Source organism: Rhineura floridana, chromosome 4 (genome assembly GCF_030035675.1).
Source record: "Rhineura floridana isolate rRhiFlo1 chromosome 4, rRhiFlo1.hap2, whole genome shotgun sequence".
NCBI lineage: Eukaryota > Metazoa > Chordata > Lepidosauria > Squamata > Rhineuridae > Rhineura > Rhineura floridana.
Genome location: NC_084483.1, coordinates 112,496,377 through 112,521,488, shown reverse-complemented (window position 1 = coordinate 112,521,488; position 25,112 = coordinate 112,496,377). Strand labels below are relative to the sequence as shown.

General features: G+C 40.7%; 1 protein-coding gene across 3 annotated transcripts in view; it reads right to left on the bottom strand.

The window, feature by feature from the left end:
* Positions 1-25,112, bottom strand: part of GRM1 (glutamate metabotropic receptor 1) — a 312,878-nt gene that overhangs the window by 185,403 nt on the left and 102,363 nt on the right. For all 3 annotated transcript variants that reach the window (XM_061624053.1, XM_061624056.1, XM_061624055.1), the window contains exon 2: positions 18,803-19,052. In XM_061624053.1, coding sequence (XP_061480037.1) covers positions 18,803-19,052 — 250 coding nt within the window. The remainder of the gene's footprint in view (positions 1-18,802; positions 19,053-25,112) is intronic.

Sequence of the window (25,112 nt, the reverse complement as noted above, 5' to 3'; positions counted from 1 at the left end):
GCTAGTACATTGAGTGGGTTTTTTAAATATAAATTTTATTAAAGATATTATCATCCATACAAATTTACAAAAACTATCTACATGGAGAAGAAGGTAAATAGCAAAAATGAAAATAACTTCCAGTACTTGAAGGCAAACAAATTCTACATCTATTGCACTAAATTCCGTTATATCTCAAGCTGATATTACACAGTCTAATAACATCTTAGGCAGGGCCAGCATCAGGCATGACTGGGCCTTTGGGCACCAGCCTGCCCCGGACCCACAGCACCTGCCCGCACCTACCTATCCCACTGCAGTAAATGCTGGTTGCACTGCGTGCACATGCCTACCATCAACCAAGATGGTGGCAGAGGCATCAGCCCCTTAGGGAAGCCTCAGCCACCATGTTTGTTGACTGTAGGCATGCACACAGCGTGGCCAGCATTCACCCCAATGGAAGAGGTAGGTGGGGCGTGCAGGTGGGTGTCATGGGCCTGCACAGTTATAGAGGGGGTGCCTTGGAGCTCTCTTTCTGCAATCTACAGCAGGATTGGGAGCTGATGCCACAGATCTAGAGTTACCAGGTCTACGGGTCTTGGCCAGAGTCTCCATTTTTTGGGGGGGGGGCTCTGACTCTCCGGCTAACACCCCTTAATCTCCGGACTCTCAGCTTCAATTAAAAAAAATAAGTTTCTAGGTGGTCTAGTTCCCGAGATATACACCAAAAGTCAACCGCCCCCCTGCACGACTGTTTTTTACAATTCATTGCTCTAGCTACAACTTCCATCAGCCCAATCCAGTGGCCATGCTGGGGAGTTGTAGTTTAAAAAAATAACTTTTCAAAGCTCTGGCTGTAACCCCACCCTTTCAGGATTGTAGCCAATGAAGCCAGGGTTGTGACTTGTTGATCCAGGCATGCCTAGGCTTAATTTCAACGTCAGAAAATGGTGGCTTTAAGATTTTTGCAGTTTGCGTAAGTAATAGGCTTAAAGTTGTTTTTTCTCTTCTGTCCAAGAGTCAGACCCTGGGCTATGAAATATGAAAGTATTTAATCCAATATCTGCTTTACTGGGAGTAAAGCAATTCTAATCCCATGTACCTGGAGTAAACCCCATTGAACTCCATTAGGACTTACTTTTGAGTAGACATGGTTAGGATTGTGCTGTAAATTAATGGGACTTTTGAGTAAACATAGCGCAGACTTGTGTTTGTGTTGTAAATCTTTCTCTCTCCCTCCAACCCTATTTTTAAAGAAATTAGGCAGGGTTTATCACAGTTTTTATTATGTAGGAAACTAATACTGATTTTTTAAAAAAATGTTCCTCAATGACCAACTGGTTTGATAATAAACTATTATATGGGGTGTATTTTTATACCTGCATATATGTGTGTGTGTGTAGGGTTGGTGATTGGAAACCAAGGCAGCTCACAATAAGAAATAAATCACTTTAAAAACCAATAACCATAAAAAGTATAAACAGTTGGAAAACAGCTTAAAGTGGCATGTTTCCAAATGTTGGGTTGGGTGAATGAAGTTTATTTTTATTTTTTTATTTATTTATTATTTGATTTATATCCCGCCCTTCCTCCCAGTAGGAGCCCAGGGTGGCAAACAAAAGCACTAAAAACACTTTAAAAATCATAAAAACAGACTTTAAAATATATTAAAACAAAACATCTTTAAAAACATTTTTAAAGCTTTAAAAACATTTTTTTAAAGGAAAAGGTTTAAAAACATATTAAAAAGCAATTCCAACACAGACTGGGATAAGGTCTCAACTTAAAAGACTCGCTAAAAGAACAAGTTCCTTATCACTTCAGGGTACAGTTTTCCCTGGTTGAGTAAGCACCATTGAATACATTGGGACTTGCTTCTGAGTAAACAAACATAGGATTGCACTATAAATATCTTTACAGGTTGAATAAATAATAAACATATTTGATAGTCATGCTTATATAAATATTTTCATAGAATCATAGAATAGTAGAGTTGGAAGGGGCCTATAAAGCCATCAAGTCCAACCCCCTGCTCAATGCACGAATCCAAATCAAAGCATTCCTGACAGATGGCTGTCCAGCTGCCTCTTGAATGCCTCCAGTATTGGAGAGCCCACTACTTCTCTAGTAATTGGTTCCATTGTCGTATGGCTCTAACAGTTAGGAAGCTTTTCCTGATGTGCAGTCAAAATCTGGCTTCTTGCAACTTGAGCCCATTATTCCATGTCCTGCACTCTGGGACAATTGAGAAGAGATCCCGGCCCTCCTCTGTGTGACAACCTTTCATGTACTTGAAGAGTGCTATCATATCTCCCCTCATTCTTCTCTTCTCTAGGCTAAACATGCCCAGTTCTTTCAGTCCCTCCTCATAGGGCATTGTTTCCAGTCCCCTGATCATCCTTGTTGCCCTCCTCTGAACCTGTTCCAGTTTGTCTGCATCCTTCTTGAAGTGCGGAGACCAGAACTGGACGCAGCACTCAAGATGAGGCCTAACCAGTGCTGAATAGAGGGGAACTAATACTTCATGCAATTTGGAAACTATACTTCTGTTAATTCAGCCTAATATAGCATTTGCCTTTTATACGGTTTCAGCCCAGTTTATCTCACGGAGCGCCTTCAACGCCACCAATTATGCCGCCCGACAAGATCGGCCACACAGGGCCTTCTCTCAATCCTGCCAACAAAAACAGCCAGATTGGCGGGTACAAGAGAGAGGGCATTCTCAGTGGCGACCCCCACTCTTTGGAACTCCCTCCCACAAGATCTCCGGCATGCCTCTTCCCTAAATGTATTTCGGAAAGCCTTAAACACCTGGCTTTTTCAGCAGGCCTTCGGGGTATCCGGGGAGGGTTAATCGATATAATTGTAATGCCTCCTACCCAGTTTTAATATTGTTGTTGCAGATCTATTGTTTTTATTTTATTACTGTATTTTATTAATTGTATTTTAATAATTTTGTAAGTCGCCTAGAGTGGCCATTGGCCAGATAGGAGACGAAGAAATTAAATTTATTATTATTATTATTATTATTATTTATGCAGCCACATCGCACTGTTGGCTCATATTCCACTAGTGATCAACAATTCCAAGATCCTTCTCACATGTCGTATTGCTAAGCCAAGTAAAACCCATCTTATAACTGTGCATTTGGTTTCTTTTTCCTAAGTGTAGAACTTTGCATTTATCCCTGTTGACTTTCATTCTGTTGTTTTCAGCCCAATGCTCCAGCCTATCAAGGTCCCTTTGAATTTTCTTTCTGTCTTCCACGGTATTAGCTATGCCCCCCAATTTTGTATCATCTGCAAATTTGATAAGCATGCTCTGTACCTCCTCATCCAAGTAGTTAATAAAAATGTTGAAGAGCACTGGGCCCAGGACCAAGCCCTGTGGTACCCCACTCATTACTTCCACCCAGTTTTGTCATAATGTGTCCCTATAAGTATCCGATTTCCCACTATGGTTGTACAATACTTCCTTTACATTTTAAGTATGCCTTGGGGTGGTCATGGTTCTCCATTGTTTTCATCCTGAGGGACAGATAGGCTGAGAGATCGTGAGTAGCCCATGGTCACCCACTACAGTTTATAGCTCATTTCCATTTTGAAAAATTAATTAAAACAATTTACATGCAGGCAAAATTTATTAAGTGGATTCTGTTGACCATTGAACCGCACTGTCACTGAGTTTGTTTTCCATCAAGTCTGAAAAACTGCAACAAGGGGGAGTTATGTCTTTGCCCAGTCTGGGAACGGACTGCCAAGGCCGTTGCTATGGTAGCCATCACGATAAACTGGGAAAAGTTCTAGCAGCTATCTGTGTTAAGCTGAGTCTTCTGTGTATTGCCTCTGAACTGAGAGGTTCACTTCTGTGTTTACCTTTGGAGAGAGATGTACCAGAAGGGGGGTGACTGAAGAAACTCTACATGTATTTACTCTTAAGCCTTTGGCCGTAATGTCTTAATAAAGACTCTTAACATGATCTAATGCTCTGAAGAAGTTTCTTGCTCAACTTAACTCCAACGTCATGTATGCTGTTTCACGCAACAACGCACACACGTCAACAACTATGGTTGTACAATACTTCCTTTACATTTTAAGTATGCCTTGGGGTAGTCATGGTTCTCCATTGTTTTCATCCTGAGGGACAGATAGGCTGAGAGATCGTGAGTAGCCCATGGTCACCCACTACAGTTTATAGCTTATTTCCATTTTGAAAAATTAATTAAAACAATTTACATGCAGGCAAAATTTATTAAGTGGATTCACACAATACATTTAAAGCACATCCAACTCGCATTTAAAGCTCATGACTTCCCCTAAAGAATTCTGGGAAGTGTCATTTCCCCCTCACAGTTATAGTTCTCACCACTCTTAACAAACTGCAGTTCCCATGATTCTGTGGTGGGATTCATGTGCTTCAAATGGGTGTTGAATGTGCTTTAAATGAATGGTGTGGATCTGCCCTAGGTATGATGTGCATTCAAGAGTGAATTGAAAAGAACAACTTTAAAAGATACTTCTTACTCTTACTCATTTCTCATACCTCTTTCTGAAGTAAAGGGTCAAATCTGTAAAAAAGTTTGGAGCAGCCACGTTAAAAGATAAGGGCAGGGTATTCCAGGCAGGGGGTTGCCAACCCTGCTTGGATATGGATGTCTTTGCAGAAGAACCCTAGTCAAGGTTTACCAACAGCACAATCCAAACTATATCTACTTAGAAGTCAGTCCTGTTGAGTTCTATGGGGCTTAATACCTTAGTAAGTGTGTTTAGAATTGCAGCCTTCAGGAGCATCCATCTTTACTCCCCAAAGCTCCCATCTAACATCTCCACAACACTAGGCTCCTTTGTCCCTACAGTGACCTTCTGGTGACTGGTCTGGCCTGAAGGCACTTAACTCTTGTTGCTGAAAGCAAGTAGGCTAGATTAAATGTTCCCTACCCAGGCTCCACCTTTTAGCTAAGATTTCTATCTTAATTTCTAATCAGATATATATTTTTAATTGTATACTCCAAGCAACTGTGATTGATGCTTAATGTATCATGCTTAATGACATCACTCGAGCCCACCCCATGGCATCACTCAGGCCCGCCCCATGACATCACTAGGGCCCAACCTACAAATCTCAGGTTTTGGGATGCTTCTGACCTGGCAACCCTACACAGATCACAGAATGGGAGTGCTACCCACCCACCCTAAGTAGGGGCCCTTCAGGGGCCCCTCTGGACCCAGAGACCTTAGCCAGTGCTCAACCTGGCCACCCTCTGGCACCAGCCCTGATCTTAGGTTCTCTCTATATCAATACATCATAAATGTTTGAATGAAAGGGGTTTTTTTACATTAGGTCCAATCCCGAATATATGTCATGTCCCCACATAATGGATGGCTTGTAGCATTCATTGGTCCATAGCCATGGTGATGAAAAGAACCACTTTTAATTTTCCTGTGTCAGCTGTAACTGAAAAGAACCTTAAACAATTAAGATTGTGTGAAATGACCCCAACACTTAAATCTCATTTTATTTATTACACTTAGCCCCCACTCTTCAGAGCTCAGAGCAGCTGACATAATGATAGTCTCCCATTCAGGCAGACTATTCAGATAGCTTACAGAAGCAAGAAATTCTTAGAGCTTCAGGAGCAGAAATGTTTGATATTGTTTGAGACCATTCTCAGAGCCATTATATTGCAAGACTCTGCATTTGCCCAAAGCAACACATTCTCTACACCCAAGTGAGATGCTGATGGACCTCCTTTCATCCTTAAAGTACCAGGAGGAAGAGGATGCTGGTATGCAAACTGAGACTCTTTCCCATGTTCTCTCCTTGACCTGAACCAAAATATAGATATACCAGAGGAAATAAATAAGGCCAGAGTAGGCCACGCAAGTCTGTGCATTGCATGAAATGTAGCAGTCTACTTAATCAAGCTAAGAGCAGCCCATCAGCCATGTATTGTGGACTGCTAGGTGCTTAACATTACTCTATCCCCACTTTTGCAGTCCCTCAGTAACAGAGAGGGGAAAAAAGAGGTTCATCAAGGCCCTAGTGGGCTGCCAGTAGGGTTGCCATATTCCAGTTCCACAAATCCGGGCAGGTTAATTTGCATATTATGCAAATTATTTGCATATTATTTGCATATTATGCAAATATTTGCATATTAATATTTGGATTGTCCAGTTGTTTTGTTTTTGTGCCTAGGAATTACCACCAAAAACTGGGGAAAGATGTGAGAAATCTTTTTTTTTAAGCAACATTTTCAGCCTTAAATGCCTAGACTCTAATTTCCAACACTATGGAGTATTTATTGATTGATTAAGAGAATTTATATCCTGCCCTTTTGCTGTTAAAAACAGAGCTCAGCACAGCTTACAAATATAATAAAAACAATAAAAATACACAATCAATATAAAAACATAATAAAAACACAAAATAGCAACAAACATAAAGTAAGTCAGGGCAGCAGCACGGTTAACCATAACATATACAATATATTTCAGAGATGTGGTGAGTGGAGAAAAACAAGCCAAAATGTTAGGAAAAGGAGTCTTTCACACCACATGCTCAGTTCTAAATACTGTTGCAGCAAGTTTTACAAGTTCCTCTAGTATTCCACTGGTGCAGGCACTCAGACATTCAAAGTATCTGTATGTTTCTTGGGTTTTATAAAAGCAGAGCTTTGCTTAACTCAAAATTTCTCAACCACATCTACACAGGTTCCACCTCCATACTCAAAATGAAACTGGGCCTGGAAGTGTGCAACAATCCCACACATACCTTGCTAATTAGATTACCAATGCCAGGATGTCTGTCTTATCGACTACTCTCCTGCTCCCCCACACACACCGGGCATCATGAAAGACCCAGTCCTGGGCTCAGAAAGAAAATAAATATCTGGTCCTCTTCAAAGTATTGATAAGCCTCTTGTTTTAATTGAAATAATAATTATAAATTCTTGTTCTTATCACTAATGGGAGTTAATTATCTTGCATATGCTGCTGTTGCTTCTATGGCTGTAACCGAGTGAGGTTAAAGATAAGTGAAATGCAAATAGGAAAAAAAAACACAGAAGGCAGTAACACTTTCCTAAATGTAATACCATACCAACCACAAAAAGATTCCTATGAGTAAGGCAAAAAACTAAGCATCTCACAACCAGTCAGGATTCCTAACCAAAAACCAAAAATATGATAAATGAAGAAATATGTATAGAAGCATGACTATCAAATATATTTATTATTTACACAAACTGTACAGATATTTATAGTGCAATCCTAAGTTTATTTATTCAGAAGCAAGTCCCAGCGTATTCAGTGGGGCTTACTCAAACAGGGACAGAACTGCAACCTCAAGTGATAAGCAACTTCATTCACACAACCCAAAATTCCGAATCATGCCACTTTACGCTGTTTTGCAACTGTTTATACTTGTTTTATGGTCATTGGATTTTAAATGGCTTTATTTCTTGTTGTAAGCTGCATTGGTTTCCAACCCTACCTCACAGGGGTGTTGGAAAGACTCCATACACACACGCACACACAGCAGATGTATAAATACATACAGCCCATATAATAGTTTATTGTCAAACCAGTTGGTCATTGCAGAAAAATCAGTATTAGTTTTTAAAAAATCGGTATTACTTTCCTACAGAATAAAAACTGTAATACCTAAGTAAGCCCTGCCTACTTGCTTTAAAATTGGACTGGAGACAGAAAGAGTTAGAACACAAACATAATTCTTTTTTACATTCACTCCAAAGTCCCATTGATTTTCAGCACATTCATAACATGTCTACTCAAAGTAAATCCTATTGAATTAAATGGGATTTACTTTGGGCATATGGGATTAGCATTGCTTTTAGAAAAAGCAAGTATTGGGAAGGTTTTCAAAACACTGCCCAAGCTCTGACTCCTGCACACAAGAGGAAAAAAAACTGAAATGTATATACTTACCCAATTTATGAGATTTTCAGATAAACGGGGGTGGAGGGTGTGAAACCACCATTTTGTTTTCTAGACACTGCCTGAGGTCAATGAAACTGAAACACAATCCCTGATTGGCTGCAATGCTGAACGGGTGGGGTTAAAGCTACAAAGTGCTATAGTACAGTACTGTTTAAAGAAAGATTTAACAGTCGAGGGGGGTGGCTGACGTTTTTATGTATATCTCGAGAACCGGACCACCTAGAAACTTAATTTTTTTTTAATTAAAGCTGAGAATCCGGGCCACATAAGGGACTAGCCGGGCGCCGGGTGGCATGCATAGAATCTGGGTAAAACCCGGCTATCCGGGCAATATGGCAACCCTAGCTGCCAGCCACATATGGTTGGTAAGCTGCTCACAGCTTGCCAAACCACAGATTGGGAAGGCCTACTAAGTGACCACAGTATGCATTCTCCAGGCAGTGCACCCCACTATCACAGTCAACATCTTTCCCATTTTAAGCTTCAAAAATATAGAACTCGGTATTTCAAACATTTTAAAAGTGGCCATGTAGGAACAGCACAAATCTCAATATTTTTCATTGATAAGGAAAAGAAAAACCTGATGGATGTTTCCCTTGGTTCTTGAGCTTGGCAAAATTAGATGCAAATGAATTGAAGCCATAAAGAAGCTTTCATCGAGACATTTTTTCTTGAGATCTATTCCCTAGTCTTGCAGCATTCATTTAAGATATTAACAGCTGCATGCAGAGTCAGCCACCTGAAAATATGGTAATTTTCCACACAACCTTGCTTGCTCTAATATTTACATGACTTAAAAAAAGTATGGTGATAAACCTCTGCTGAAATCCCACATGAAGCCATCATCTCTTTGTTTCATTTTGTCATAATACAGCTGAGTGATCCCACATTACACTGGGATATTAGCACCAAGCATATCCATGTCACATAAAGGAGATCAAGAGGAAGTTTATAGCTAGCTATGTGAGCAGGAAACCATTCTCTTCATTAATACTTTACTAATTATCTTCTGCAACCAGAACCAAGGATTGGTGGGGATATTATAGTAAAGTTCACACTCCTTTCTCTAATAGTAGTAGCTAGGTGTGGAGCCACAGCAAAGGCCTTTGCTGCAGAGAAAAGCTCTAACTATAAATGATGTGCTAAATTGGTTGTATAACATGGATGGATAATGTCAAAGCAGTCTTGAATCCAGTGTCAATAGAAATCTTTTTATAATACCCCACTACATTAATTAGGATTAATTGCATTGAAATCAGTGGGACCTACTTCCATGTAACAACATAATTTAGTGACTCCAAGTTATTGCCTTGAAGAACAGGATAGAAAGCCTTTGCATAAACAAGGCTTTGGATCAGGGCCAAAGTGGTTATGATCGGTGACTAACCTTACACTGGGTATATCAGATAAACGACCTGCAGATTAGCATCTGTAAATCAAATTCCTCAGTAGATTTGTATCTGAAAGACTGTTGATGGGAAGAGCCTAATAGATCAGATCTCTAGTTGATCTAAATTAGTACAGCACTATTGAGGTTATTAATCCTAATCCCCATTGCTATGACTCTGCATAGAAAAGATAATTATAGGAGTAAGATCTGGGAAACAATGGCTGCCTATAATTTTCTATACTTGGGGGGTAAACAGGGGAAGTCTGCTGCTGTGATTGGTGGATGAAAGACGTGTGCCTCATACCTGGGCTTCTGTGCAGCGTCGCTCTTCCCTCGTGCTCTGTGTTAGGATGCCATGAGGGAGGAGGTGGAAAGCTGGACGGTGTGCAGTGGAGAGAGAGAGAAAAAAATTGTTTCAAGAATGGACGGTGGTGGAGAAGAAAGGAGTGGAGGGAGAAAGCCTGAGGGCAAGGATGAAGGAGAAGGAGGCAGCAGCAGAATGGAGGTGAAGAGCTCTCTGTGTGTGTGTGTGTTAGGGTTATCAGACCTTTCTGGCTTTCAGGGGTGATCTCCGGACTCACTCTGGATGTCACTCGTCCTCCCCTCACTGCCTGCCTACTAGCACACTGGCCCTACCACCCCCCCCACTCGCTCACTCCCTCACTCATCCTAATGCCCCCACCCACCCCACTCTCTCACCCCCACTCATTCACTCCCTCACTTGTCCTAACAGCCCCACCCCACTCTCGCTCGCCCCCCCGCTTGCACACTCCCCCACTTGTCCTACCACCCCCACCCCTGCTCGCACACTCCTTCATTCGTCCTACCACCCCACCCCCTGCTCTCTTGCCCCCACTCGCTCGTCCCCCGCTTGCTCACTCCCTCACTCATCCTACCGTCCCCATCCCCGCTCTTGCCCCGCTCACTCGGCCACCATTGCTTGCACACTCCCTCACTCGTCCTAATGCCCCGCACCCCCTCTCTCTTGCCCCAACTGTCTTGCCCCTCCTGCTCGCTCACTCCCTTACTCATCCTAATGCCCCCACCCCCCATTTTCTTGCCCCCCCTCACTCCCTCACTCATTCTACCACACCACACCACCCCCTGCTCTCTTGCCCCCGTCTGCCCCCCTGCTCACTCCCTCACTCACTCTACTGCCCCCACTGCCCCCCGCTCACTCACTTTATGTATTTTTTTTAATAATGTGGTCTTTTGTTGTTACTATTAGTTTTGGCCCCTTAGATCACATAGTGAACTAACACAGAGTGAAAGAATATTGATTAACTAACCCTAAGTGCAATAGTTGTGTGTAGCTATTATAATAGCGGTCAAAAGAGTTTTAGTGCTTATTTAATTTATTAAAACACATTCCATGCAGATAAAGGGATACACTAGAGCAAATATCCAATTATTTTGATCTATACTAGATCACAGTTTTGTGTACCTTTCGTGGAAATGCTTTGCTCTAATGAAATGAGCTGGGGCAGGGGAAACTGCAATTGTCCTCGAGGCATGTGGCTTTCAAATATGAAATGCATGAGTTATTAATGGACCAAACTGTGGAGAAATTTGCCTTGATTTGACACTGCTCTTCACTCACACTGCAACTGTCTTCTTACATTTTGGTATTAAATGGTGTCTGTACCAGCTAAAACAAAATGCTCAGAGCTTCCAGTCATCATCAGTCTCTTTTTCAACAGCTCAGTCCACAACACTTCACTACCGCGAAGCCTCATTTAGGGCCATAAGAGGCAATACATTGAAACAGTGACAGGATTAATCTCTCAGGCACCAGGAAAAGGAGGAGCAGCTACCTATCACTGTTGTTTAAAATCTGATGCGAAGACATGAGTGAAAGCAATTCAACAAGTTCTATTGTCTCCTGTCGGGGCAGGTTGCCAGAGCCACAGCACTTTTTCCCATCAATATCAGCATAACTGTCTCAACTGTGTCTATCTTCATGAGGAATTATCCAAAAACGCTACCAATACTTCTCAGTTTCGTGTTTGGCCTGAAGCAAGACTAGGAAGACCCTTGGATGTATGTGACTGAAAGCCCTTCTCAACATTAACTTAGCAAGAAAGGACAAATGCAAAAACACAGAACTTCTCTTCTACCAAAATATGTGATTTCATCTTACATTTTTGAAACTTTCTTGACTAAATGCTACACAATACTTTCTACAGTACTGTAGAAAGTGTTTAATTTATAGTAAAAATTAATAGTAAAAGTTTAATAAATAGTAAAAGTGATTAATACTGATTAATATAAAAATTGCTTCACACAATTATCAGCTCAACTGCATGGTCTGTAAAGTCCAAAGGCATGATCACAATTATTGCACGAGGCAGTCAATCGCTGTCAGAGCTTGGAAAAGTTACTTTTTTGAACTACAACTCCCATCAGCTCCAGCCAGCATGGCCACTGGATTGGACTGATGGGAGTTGTAGTTCAAAAAAGTAACTTTTCCAAGCTCTGATCGCTGTTCTAAACAGCATCACTGACACTACACATATGACCTCTACTGAAGGCCATAAGAGCTCCTTTAATATAATATGGTAGGATGCATCAACTGAATGCAGTGTTGTCCTTGGTAACCCAAAGATGTAAGGATTGTTACCTACATTCATAGGGCTGCAGAGAAGAAAGTTGACTGTGTGACATGGCCACTGCTGTCACTCGGTTCTCAAAACAAGGATACTTAGGCTGCAATTCTAACCTCTGGCCAGCAGTGGCCAGGGTTTGATGGAGCAGTGCATGTAATGCTGTATCAGGAGTTCTGGTGCTTGCACTAGCTAGGGTTGATGGTAGCAGCAGGAAAAATGCCCATTTGCTGCACTAGGATCCAGGCTGGTGCATCAAAGAGGGCCAGATCAGGGCCATTTCAGTCCCCTGGTGGCAGCAAGGTCCTGATCTAGCCTAGCCTCTGAAATACCATTTTGTTACCATTTTGAGGGTTGCAGCTGGTGTTAGCTTCCACCCAGCCAGCATTTGGGGTCTGCATTGAAGCATGTCTCACCAATGGGGCTTCCTTATCAATGGCAGAGGTGTGTCAGTGGCATAAGCCAGTGGAGCCACTCAGGGCTGAGTGAAGAGACACTTCTATCCCATTCAAACTCCCTCTGGCATGGGGCATCTGCAGGTTGGATTACTCTGTAACATGCAATAAGTATTACCTCACTAGATCAGGTGAAAAGATACACCTCCAAGCTCTATTCAGATGTTGTTTTCCCTCATGTAATTAAAATCACAAGAGGGAGAAGATACTTCTCTGAACTAATCAGGGTTCTATATTATGTGGGGATCCTCCACAAGCAGAGAAGGGTCTCCACTGTAGACGTCCACCCTGAAACTCATGGAAGGGCTATAATCAAGGGGAGGGTGATGTGGAGGCAGGACTTGCCAGCCCCTCCTGTTCTCCCTTCCATTATTTTTGCTATTGATAGACATACCCACCCAACACACACTCACTCTCTTTCTTCAAAACAATCTAATAAAAACATAACAATGAAAAATTCACAAGGCAGTTAATGACAGCAATAAAAACAAGAGAGAACAATTCTCATTCTAGCTTCCCAAAGGTCTTGGAGGATTTATTTTAAGACAGAACCAAATCAATCTTTCTGGGAAGGGCATTTCACCATCCAGGTGCCACCTCAGAGAAGGCCCTGTTCTCAGTGGCCATCTGCTTGATTTCTTGCTATGGGGGCACCTGGAGCAGGGCCACTTACTCAGCAGCCAGATAAGCCAGACCTTCATATATTCTGGTCCCAACCTATTGAGGACTTTATAGGTCTCAACCAGCACTTTGAATTGTGTCTGGAAACAAATTGGAAGCCAGTAAAGATCATTTAACACCACTGAAATATGTCCAGAACAGCCGTCCCACCATAGTGGTGGTTGTTTTGTTTATATTTTAAAAAATACCTTTGACATTTTTCATTTTTACATAACAAGCAATGAAAAGCATAACAAATAGATTAATAACCCAGCCCTGCATTCTGAACCAGGTGACATGTTCAAACTCTCTTCAAAGGCAATCTCTACTACAGGAAGGTTGTAGATCAGTTATAGTGCTGGCGGAGGAGAAGCTGGTGGGAAGGTCCGTGGGACCCACTTCCCACTTGGAAGCCACTGGCCTGACTGAATGCTGGCTCCATCAGGAACTGCAACACATGAGTGGGAAGGAAGAAGCCAGCTCCACAAATTGGCCTCCTGGGGAGTAAGCGCTCCCTGTAGATGCTCATTACATTTTTTTCCCTCCACTGGCCTTTTGGCCGCCAGAGATTTTGGCTGGATCAGGACTCCGGGAGGGTTCTGAATGTGAAGAGGATCTTATGTAAGTCCCCCCCCCAGTGGGTCCTTCCCTGCCATGCCCCCAGAACACCCCATTTTGGGGGATACCACAGGCTTCCGCCAGCTTTCCGTCTGCCAGGCTGGCTGTTCCTGACGGACCCCTGGCTGACCTGGTAGCATCCCACCAGCCCCACAGCTCAGCCACAGCAGGGGGCTTCTGCTGGCAGAGCCCAGCAAAGCCAGGAGCCTGCCAGCTCAGCCAGGGGGCCGCAGCATCCAACTTCCCCAGCCCGGTGGAAATATGAGTTGGACTGCGCCCTTTGTTGTCTTAGAAAGCTTAAAAGTAAATGTACTGCCTTCAAGTCAATTCCGACTTATGGCAACCCTATGAACAGGGTTTACATGAGGCTGAGAGGCAGTGACTGGCTCAAGGTCACCCAGTGAGCTTCATGGCTATGTGGGGATTCGAACCCTGGTCTCCCAGGTTGTAGTCCAACACCTTAACCACTACACCACACTGGCTCTCTTACAAAGCTTAGAAAGCTAGAAAGATATATGAGTTGGACTGTGCCCTTTGTTGTTAAAGAAAGCTTTAAGCTTTCTTGGAAGACAACTGGAAGCATAGCCACCAGAAGGGAGTTAGCATATAAAAGAAAAAGAAAGTAACAATGGGGATGTTGCTAAGTTTGCTACAGTTGTTATTTCTTATTTTAGAATAAAGTGTTTGTGATCTGCCTTGATTCTTGGATACAACAGTTACTATCAGTTAATACAGGCAGCCTTCCCTAACCCGGTACAACTCTCATCAGCCCCAACAAATGCTTGTAGTTTCTTTATTCCGTCAACTCACTCAAAACTAAAACTCAACACAGTCCTTCTCCAAACACTCCAACCTCACAATTTCTTTTTGATTCCTCCCAGATCCTTTTTATGCTTTTAATACAAATCCCAGTATACAATTTGCCTATCCCAATACCACAGTACATTATTATGCTTTTCTCAAGTAGGCAAAGTGCTTCATATATATTGTGTGAGTAATCCTTATGACAATTTTGCAAACCAGGCTAGTATTTGTGTGTGTGTGTGTGTGTGTGTGTGAGTGACTTGCCTAAGTCTGCCTGCTGATTCCCTGGCTGTGCTGAGATTTGAATTGGCTTGTATTAATGCTCTCAGACAGGAATGGGCAACTTTATAAGCTGAGTTTCCCAACCCCCTGGAACAGATTTTGAGAGTACACAGGAGCTGCAAGGAGGAAAAGAGGAAGGGTAAGTCTGTTCTGCGGTGCCACAGAAATGTTGGAAACATGTTCAACCCAATATTTGTATCCTACGTACTAGCCAATAGCTCTCAAAGCAGCTTAAAATATATAAAAATACAAATAATAAATAGAACAATATAATAGCAACAAAATATCAGTTCAACAGTCATCTAAAGGGTTTCTTTTTTAAAATAAAATTTAAAAAGCCCAACAAGGTTCAAATAAAGTACCAAATGTACAAGTGAACAGTAATGTTTTTAAACTGGTGCCCACAGCTCAGAGGAGAAGATAACAAAGAACTGTTTTGAGGACAAAGTTCCAAAGATGAGATGTCACCACAAAGAAGGCCCTGTGTCTGGTAGCTACCCACTTCACTTCAAAAAGGTGAGAACATCAGTCCTTGAATGAAAATTTCAGCAACTGGACCAGCTCATTCCATCTCTGCCTCAAGTGGCAGCAAAGCTTTTTTTTCTTAAGAAACATTTTATTTTCTTTTTTTGAAAAGCCTTTGCCACCTTCTCTACTAATGGTAAGTGCCTTGACCCCACCCCCCAAAATAATTTGCCTTATCCTTCACAAAAGTGGCCAAGAATCCCCTACTATCATGGGGCCATTTGTGCCACCATGAAAGGGGGCCAATCCAGCACTACTGCAGTAATAAGCAGTCATGTGAACAGTGAGATGTTCTCCATAGTGTGTCTCTGAAAATACTAAGGAGAGTTTGCTAATGATAGTATTAACTATGTAGACAGGTATCATTTAAATGCATCATCAACATTTATAAGGGATTCTTTTAACTGTTTTCTCTTAATAAAGGTCTTCAGAAACTAGTTATGTTCAAGACACATTCTAGAATAGTCTAAAAGAAGATGCTCCAGAGCAAGTTGTCTGGTGAGATTGTGGTTTTTGCCAAGACAGATATTTTTGCGACAATTTACAGATTTTATCCCTGTGCGAAAAATAAATTCTTCAACATTTAGCATAGCACTGCAATACTGCTGATTTTTCAATTTTCTCTCTTTTGTCAACCAATAAATAAAACTTGCTTTCCACAAGCTTTCTGCTTCTGTTCAGCTCTGTCCTTGAGTGCAAATCAGTGTGTCATATTGGATGCCCTCTCCAACATATACAATTTATCCTACATTACCCCCCTTCTTCCCATTTTCCTGATCTAAATCATTCCCTGAAGCTGATATTATTTACTTTAAGAACTTATATCCTGCCTGTCTTAACAATAACAAAACTCATTGTGGTTACAACAATAAAATGACAGAATAATATGTAAAATATATAAATTAACACTACATAAAATAATTATGGAAAGCAGGACTTAACATAACAAGCCCAGAATACAATCAACCAAACAAAAAGGAGGTGGAAATGCAGAGTATTATAGTCATAAACATCACTATCCATATTTCCTCCCACCTGGCCCCTGTGGGCCTGGTAGCAAAGTTGGGGGAAGATTCTGATCAGGAAACATCCCCCCCAATATCTGATCAAATTTAGAATCCTCTCTAACAGACATGAAAATTGATCATAATCTTTACCATGCAATATATATTTTGGCCCTGAGTAAGAGCATTTTACAATATCTAATAAAAGCCATTCCCTCAGACAAAATAATCAAACATATTAATTTGTGGTCAGGGTATACCACTTTGCAAAGTGTTTGCTATAAAAACACCAGTTGAGAAGTTTTGTGATATATGAAACATGAGAAGACATTAAAAGTGAAATAATTAGATACATCTAGTAAAATAGTTATTGTAAAGGAACAGGACAACAAAAAAGGTAGAGCAAGAGCCCTATTCCAAAAGATTAGAGAAATTAAAAGGAAATTTAAACCAAGAGTAGGGATGTTGAATGATCAACAGGGGAACACAATGACTGACTGAAATGTAATAAAAGGAAGATGGAAGCAATTCACTGAAGAACTCTATAAAAGAGATGCAAGGATGACATTCATTCATAGAGGAACCGTATGAAGAAGAACCAGAAATTTTAGAATGTGAGGTGAAAGCTGCTTAAAATACTTGGAAAAAACAAATCACCAGGAACAGATGGCATACCAATAGAGTTGCTACAAATTACTGAGATGGAATCTGTCCAAATGTTGACAAAAAATTGTCAACAAATATGGAAAAGAAAACAATATCCCACAGACTTTAAAAGTTCAATATACATCCCAATTCCAAAAAAGGGGATCCCAGGGAATGCAGTAATTATCGAACTATTACCTTAATATCCCATGCAAGTAAGTAATGCTCAAGATTCTACAACAAAGGCTTTTACCATATATGTAGTGAGAAATGCCAGATGTCCAAGCTGGATTTAAAATGGGAAGAGTTACAAGAGATGATATCACAAACATAAGTTGGATAATGGAATGCACCAAGGAATTTCAGAAGAAAATCACCCTGTGCTTTATAGATTACAGCAAAGCCTTTGACTGTGTACATCATGAAAAACTATGGAATGCTTTAAAAGAAATGGGGGTGCCACAGCATCTGATTGTTCTGATGCGCAACCTATACTCTGGACAAGAGGCTACTGTAAGGACAGAATATGGAGAAACCGATTGGTTCCCAATCAGAAAGGGTGTGAGATGGGTGTATTTTATCACCCTATTTGTTTAATCTATACACAGAACATATCATACAGAAAGAGGGATTGGGCCAAGATGAAGGAGGTGTGAAAATTGGAGGGAAAAATATCAATAATTTAAGATATGTAGATGATACCATTCCACTAGCAGAAACCAGTAATGATTTGAAACGAATGCTGATGAAAGTTAACGAGGAAAGCACAAAAGCAGCTGAACATCAAGAAGACTAAAGTAATGACAACAGAAGATTTATGTGACATTAAAGTTGACAATGAGGACATTGAACTTGTCAAGGATTCAATACCTCGGCACAGTCATTAACCAAAATGGAGACAATAGTCAAGGAATCAGAAGAAGGATAGGCCTGGGGAGGGCAGCTATGAGAGAACTAGAAAAGGTCCTCAAATGCAAAGATGTATCACTGAACACTAAAGTCAGGATTATTCAGACCATGGTATTCCCGATCTCTATGTATGGATGTGAAAGTTGGACAGTGAAAAAAGTGGCTAAGAGAAAAGTCAACTCATTTGAAATGTGATGTTGGAGGAGAGCGAAAAAGGCAAATAATTGGGTGTTAGAACAAATTAAACCAGAAGTATCACTAGAAGCTAAAATTATGAAACTGAGGTTATCATACTTTGGACACATCATGAGAAGACATTATTCACTAGAAAAGGCAATAATGCTGGGAAAAACAGAAGAAGAAGAAGAGGAAGGCCAAACAAGAGATAGACTGATTCTATAAAGGAAGCCACAAATCTGAACTTACAAGATCTGAACAGGGTGGTTTATAACAGATGCTACTGGAGGTTGCTGATTCATAGGGTCAGCATAAGTCAAAATTTGAAGGCACATAACAACAACCACAAAGGTACAGTTAAAGATGCATTTGTTTGATTGGGGTGCTTATTCTTTTGGTCAGTTTACCACCCTGCAACTCCCATCATCCCTGACCATTGGCCATTCTGATTGGGGCTGATGGGAGTTGGAGTCCAACAACATCTGGAGGACGCCACAAGGGTGTCTCCCACGTTCTACTATATTCTATGGAATATTTGTCATTTTAAAACTTTTGGGTTCTATTATAAGGGAAAGGCAGAGTATACGTTTCCTAAATAACAATAAAGTAATAAACAATGAGAACCATTTACTTGTGGTGGAAAACATTTATGACAGTGATTTGTTTTTGGTTTTAACCAGTGTCCATACCCCTTAAACCTATGTGTAGAATAAGCAACCACAGTGACTTGACCCCAGGCAGAAGTTTCCTCCTCCTCCTGATACAACAGTAAAACATGACTGAAATGACCTACCTCCCAATCAAGAGGAGCTCCCCAAGCACTCCCAGACGTTTCATAGCCATGAGTATTCCCCTGACGGTCATCCCTTCACAGAAACAAACCACAACTCTGGCCTTCGGCAACCTCTCACGGAGCTTCTTTAACAGCTTTTCAAAGCTCTTTTCTCCTGCATTGCTGTAGATCTTGTCCGAATGAGCAATACAAAGACCTTCTTGAGCAGCCAGCTCTTTGAAAGCTTCCATGCCACTCTCTCCATAATTTCCTAAACAAAGAGTAAAATGGATTATTGTTGTGATTCCAGGGTTGACACCAGCAGCATCTGAAAGGTTGCTAAATTACCAGATACCATAAACAAAAAGGGTACAGCTGCCTTTCCCATTATGGAAATTTTGGTTAGTTTAATCACTGAAGCATCGCAAATCAGTGCCATTTCTTTACTGGCTACTCACTCCAGACAACATTGACATGGGGGGAATCTTACTCTCTTTTGTCCGAATTGGATTGTCAAAATGGTATGGGTACCCAAGTCAATTGGGTAAATAAGGCTGTTCAGTTATCAAGCAATCCATTTATTGTAACAAGGACAATTGCTGGAAGGCAACAGGGCTCAAGGGTAATAAAGGATACATTCTTATCTTTGTGATTCTTTTACTCTCTGGCCAAAAAACCAACAGTGTTTTTACATAATGAAGCTTTCTAGAATATAAAATACACATGATTTAGAGGCTGACTTTACTTTGTTAACAGAGGATACAAAGCAAGCAAGGCTTGGGAAGAAAGGCAAAGGAGGAAAGAGGTTCAAAGGTTAGCTAAGAAAGCAAGGATTTCATTTTCTCTGGGGGCTTGTTAATGCCAAGGACTGAGGAGACAGAAATCAATGGTTCTGTCAGCTTGTTAGGACATGAAGAGTAAGCAGTGAACTGAAAACACTGAGAAGCCAATGTTCAGATGGCCAAAGGTTATCTTCTCTCTTTCCTCTAATTGTGGCAATAAGAGCATCATTCAAAGCATCCTCTGTCTGGTTTGGAGCACGCAGGTGGTTCAGCTATGCTTTTCAAGCTCTTCACTACACTCTGCCCTTTACAAATCTTCAGAGGTGTTTGTTACATGAAAGCTACCTCCCTTTGATTTACTTTGGTATGAGATCAATCAGAACCAAGATTCTTAACCTGTCCTGCAGGTTCTTATGGGATTGGAGTAGGCATACAGCTATAAAGCACAGGGACTCTCCACTTGCTCTAATGAATGTACATAAGTCAACTGAAGAGCACCCTATTATGATGATGCTCCCTCCTCAAGTGTGTACAGGGAAGCATTAAATAACAAGGGCCAGACTTTCTTATAAAGGCTTTTTAAAAAGAAGAGCAGAAAGTAGACTGGTTATAATGCAGCTATTACTTTAAAAAAAAGTTCTTCCAAAAGCAAAGCCTATATAGGGCACAGGGCCCATCCCTCTGGAAAATCTAAATTTAAAAAAAGCAAGAACTACATTATAGTCTATTTTCTTAACCTTTGTTTTAAAATTTAGATACTATAAAGTTTGTCCATTTTCTAGTTTTAAAAAATCTCACACTTCATCAGTATCTGTACTTTATGAGGTTTTCCCTGGTGATGCTCAATTTACATTATTTCATAGATTTTTCCTTAAATATTTTTTCTGATCCTCCCCGCCAGTATTATTTCAAAATGTTTTTTTCTCTACCTAGCTTATAATGTTTCTTGATCTTATTCAAGTTAAGTATCTATTTGTAAAAGTGGGAAAAGGTAGATTTGTCAGCAACTTAAAAAAGGACATCTATGTTCCACTTTCAGTAACATGCATTGATATATTAGACAGATTTGTGACCCAGGTTTCAAAAAATAAAAGGGAAAAAAAGGAACTCTTTCCAAAGCATCTTACAAAATACACTTCACAACATAACCAGTTCCACATCAAATTGCAGGTGTCTCTGGAAGACCTTTTTTATACAGGCAAGCCTTTGCAGCAGTTTAATCTTTTTTTAATTAGCTAGCCAGTCATTTTAATTATTATCTGTATTGTTTTTACTTGTGTTTTATGTTATATTGTCATACACTGCCCTGATACTTTATGATATGGCAGTATAGAAATTCTTTTATAAATAAATAAGCAATAAAATGTCAATTAAAACCATTTAAAACCTCTACTTCAAAATATTATTAAAAAGTCAGCACAAATTCGGCATTGCCTAAACATATATGAAAAGCAGACCAATTATGGCAGCCCATTATACAAGCAATGATTTATTATATCCCCATTTTCCTTCAAAGAGCTCAAGCAGGTGTACACAGTTTCTCTCTCCCCATTATATCATCACGATAAGGTAGATTAGACTGAGAGAGAGCTACTGGTCTCAGATCACCGTCAGCTTCACAGCTGAGAAGAGATTGGAACTCTCATTTCCCTAGTCTAAAATTCTAACCACAATGCCACACTAGCTAATATGAAGTAATATGGACAGTGATTAGAAACTGGTACTTCATTGTTTCATTGATGAAACTGAGGTTATCATACTTTGGACACATAATGAGAAGACATGATTCACTAGAAAACACACTAATGCTGGGAAAAACAGAAGGGAGTAGAAAAAGAGGAAGAGATGGACTGATTCCATAAAGGAAGCCACAGACCTGAATTTACAAGATCTGAACAGGGTGGTTTACGACAGATGCTCTTGGAGGTCGCTGATTCATAGGGTCGCCATAAGTCGTAATCAACTTGAAGGCACATAACAACAACAAACTTCATTGTGACTCTACTGGTTTATTTTTCTAAGCTGGAGCATGACAAGAGAAAACAGGACAACCCTTTTAATTCTGGATCATTGAAATGTCCAGAATGTCACCACAAATAATAGAGGAGCTCCAGTCTTTCCCCACTTAACTGGGTTTGCAACATCTGCATTCACAGCAGTTGAAATGGGAGATTGGAGGGCTATCAGAGAACATGACTAGACAATGTGCCCTCAGGCAGAAGTAGGAAGATTCTGAAGATTTTCTTTCCATTAGCCTTCACAGACTAGCTCTATACTGCTCCAAGCGAGCACCATCCCATCCAATCTAGATCTTGCACCAAGCTCTATGTTCTTCACCTCAATGGAGCGAAATGTCAGCCAGCCAGATCCAGTTCAGAGCATTACATGCTTAGAATGAGGCTTCTGCATATGTGTACCCAGCTGGATGAGGAACTGTGTGCACAAATTGTGCATGCAGGTCCTAGCCCAGTTCAGAAATCAAAGGGTGCATGTTCATAGCTGTGATCAGATTTAAATCCCATTCCTACTTCCCACCTCCTTTAAGAGCTGACTGTTGCTCTTGCCTGTTATTGAACCTAGGCTATGCATGTATGTAGTTTGATTGTGGTGTTTTGGCTCCCGCTCCAAAAGCACATGGCCCTTGAATCCTGGCCCCATAGTGTTTCGCAAGAGACAATTTATTATGCCAACGGCTAAAGTTCATTGCAGATCTGCAGATGCACAAATGAAGGTTACACATTTATTAGCAATTAAGAAAAGCATACAGGAAACAGAAATAGATCAGCCTCACATTCCTTCTGCTATTGGGGACCCTCAGGATGATAGCAAACAGACCTCTGGAGTTTTTCAACATGCAGCACCTTCCTGAAAGCTGGTCTGTGCTGAGCCCCAATATGGGACATTTTTGCTGGACTTTTGATACTATTAGAGCTAATGGACTACACCTGTTAATTAAGTCATTTCTTGGTGCTCATTATGATGTTTTCACTTTCACAAGGCTGGAATAGCACTTGGCAGACAGCCAAGATAGATAGCTGACCAGCTATCTCTCCTGATCCCGTGTAATCATTGTGAGATGCCTGGGAGAGTAGTGAGTTTATCTCTGGAAAAGAAACAACCCAACTGTTTCAAAACTGCTTTGAAAAGCTTGGCTCAATCCTTGAACATAACTATTTTTCACAGAAATTAACCAGTTATATGCCCAAAAAGGATCCCTTGGCATGCCAGGAGCAAGTGGGGTATACCAATACCTGATCCTCCTTGAAATACAATTCCATGTTCCAGATTTATGCTGCTACACATAGCCCTTACATATGTACCAGGTGGATACCACCAACATCCGTAGATTCAGATGCATTTATTTGTAACTAGTAATCAGACCATCACAAAACAAGACTTTAACAAAGGGAACTACATATCTTATATAAAAGTAACCCATTAACATATATAAAGTTAATCAAATAATAATAATAATAATAATAACAACAACAACAACAACAATAATAATAATAAAGTTATCAGAGAGACAAATGAATAAAACTTTATTTATTACATTTATGCCCCTCCTTTCTTTTCTTCATGGAAACCCAAGGCGGCTTACATATGGTTCCCAGGCAGTCTCCCATCCAGGCACTGACCACACCTGACCCTGCAGGGTGTTGGCCTCATGTTCCTTCAGACCATAGCCTGGGGTATTTTATGTAACATAAAATTCTGAAACTCCTTGGCAATCATAGTATTCATCTTTAAAAAATTACTCTATTTAAACACATGCTAACAAATTTACACACACCTGAACAAAATAAAAGCATGAACAAGTCTAAAATTATGGAATGATCTCCCTGAGGAGGTGTGCCTGGCACCAACACTGTTATCTTTTCAGTGCCCGGTCAAGACTTTTGTCTTCTCCCAGGCATTTTAGCATGTGTTTTTAAATTGGTTTTTTAAGTGTTTTTAAATTTGTATATTTGTGTATTTGTTTAAATGTTTTTAATTGTTGCAAACCACCCAGAGAGCTTCAGCTATGGGGCGGCATACAAATGTAATAAATAATAATAATAAAAATTCTGAATGTCTCTGTAGATAGAAAACAGGCAATCTGTACAATCTTGGCATCAGAGCAGACTGAGTACAGAAGGGTTGAGAAAACCTGTAGCCCTTCAAATGTTGGATTCTCAATTCCCATCAATTCCAGCTAACATGGCCATTGGTCAGGGGGACAATAGGAGATGGAGTCCAGCAACATCTGAAGGGGCACAGGTTTGCCAGTCCTGGATTACAGTTTCATAGATGGACCTTTCCAGGTATCTCCCTAAACTTGTTCCCTCAGCCCATTATACAAATGACAGTATATAATAATATGTACAAGGTCTTTAAAGCACAAGGACAGTTACACTCTGAATATGGCCTATTCCTTTACCTTCCTTCTAAAATAGCTGAATGCATCAGATTCAACCAGGCTCTAGAAACATCAGTTCTATCTCTCTGTTTCTGCAAATCTTTCTAACAGCAAGGGAGCACATGAGGAATTGAATGGAAATTCTTATACAATTGTGCTACTTTGGAAACAAAGATTTCCTTCATCCCTAGCATGTTTGGCTACTTTAGATGGCCCTGCTCCAGCAAGTGCAGCTTGCTGGTAGACTCTAAACCTGTAGAGGATGCAAAGGCTCCACACACAAGATTGCTAAATAATGGTAGGGTCTGTCATGCATGCAAAGTCAAAGACAAACCAAATTCAAGCACAAGTAATCCATTTGACTCCAAAACATGATACGGGGCAGCATGAGAAGGTAAAAGTTCAGGGGGTCAGCAACAGAGGTGACCCAATCTAATCAAGGAACTAGAGAATTGTGTTGTTTCAACAACTAAGAATCTCTAAGGGCTGATATAGCCTGGCCTTCCAGTTTATGTCTAAGCCCAACTGCTGGTATGTGAGGGTGTTCCAAGAGCCCTTCCGCTCAAGGAGTGCTCTTACTCATAAGAAGTTTTTTTTATTCCTGAGTCACATAGTAATTTTGGGCTCTCAAGTATGCATTTCACCATAGATCTGCAGCTCGAATCTTTAGGTGCCCATGCTGTTGAAGTCTGGAGGTGGTGGTGGCTCAACTTCTCCCTTGAACTACCAGGGGCTCATCCAATGGCACTTCAGCTTGAACTCACTCCAATGGCACCTCTAGGGCAGCCCTGGGAAGATCCTTCTGGACTCTCAGGAGGTCCAGGTCTGGCAATGAGGGCTCTGCCTGATCCCCCAAGGCTTCAAACAAGGGGACATCCAGTTTACCCTCTGTGGAGCTGGTGACCAGGTTAAGGCTTGGCATGACATAGGTACACTTTTAAAATGTAGTGGACTAGAGATACTGTTTCTTTACAACACTTTGCCATAATATTTGGATGATCCTATTACTATTTCAAAATGCCCATGTGTCATTGAAAGGTGTAAAAACAAAACAGAAGGTCTAGAGTTGTCTTGTTATCTCATATTTGATATAAAACTTCTATTGACTTAAATGGGAGTAAATTTAGGTCAGGACAGAGCACTTAAAAAA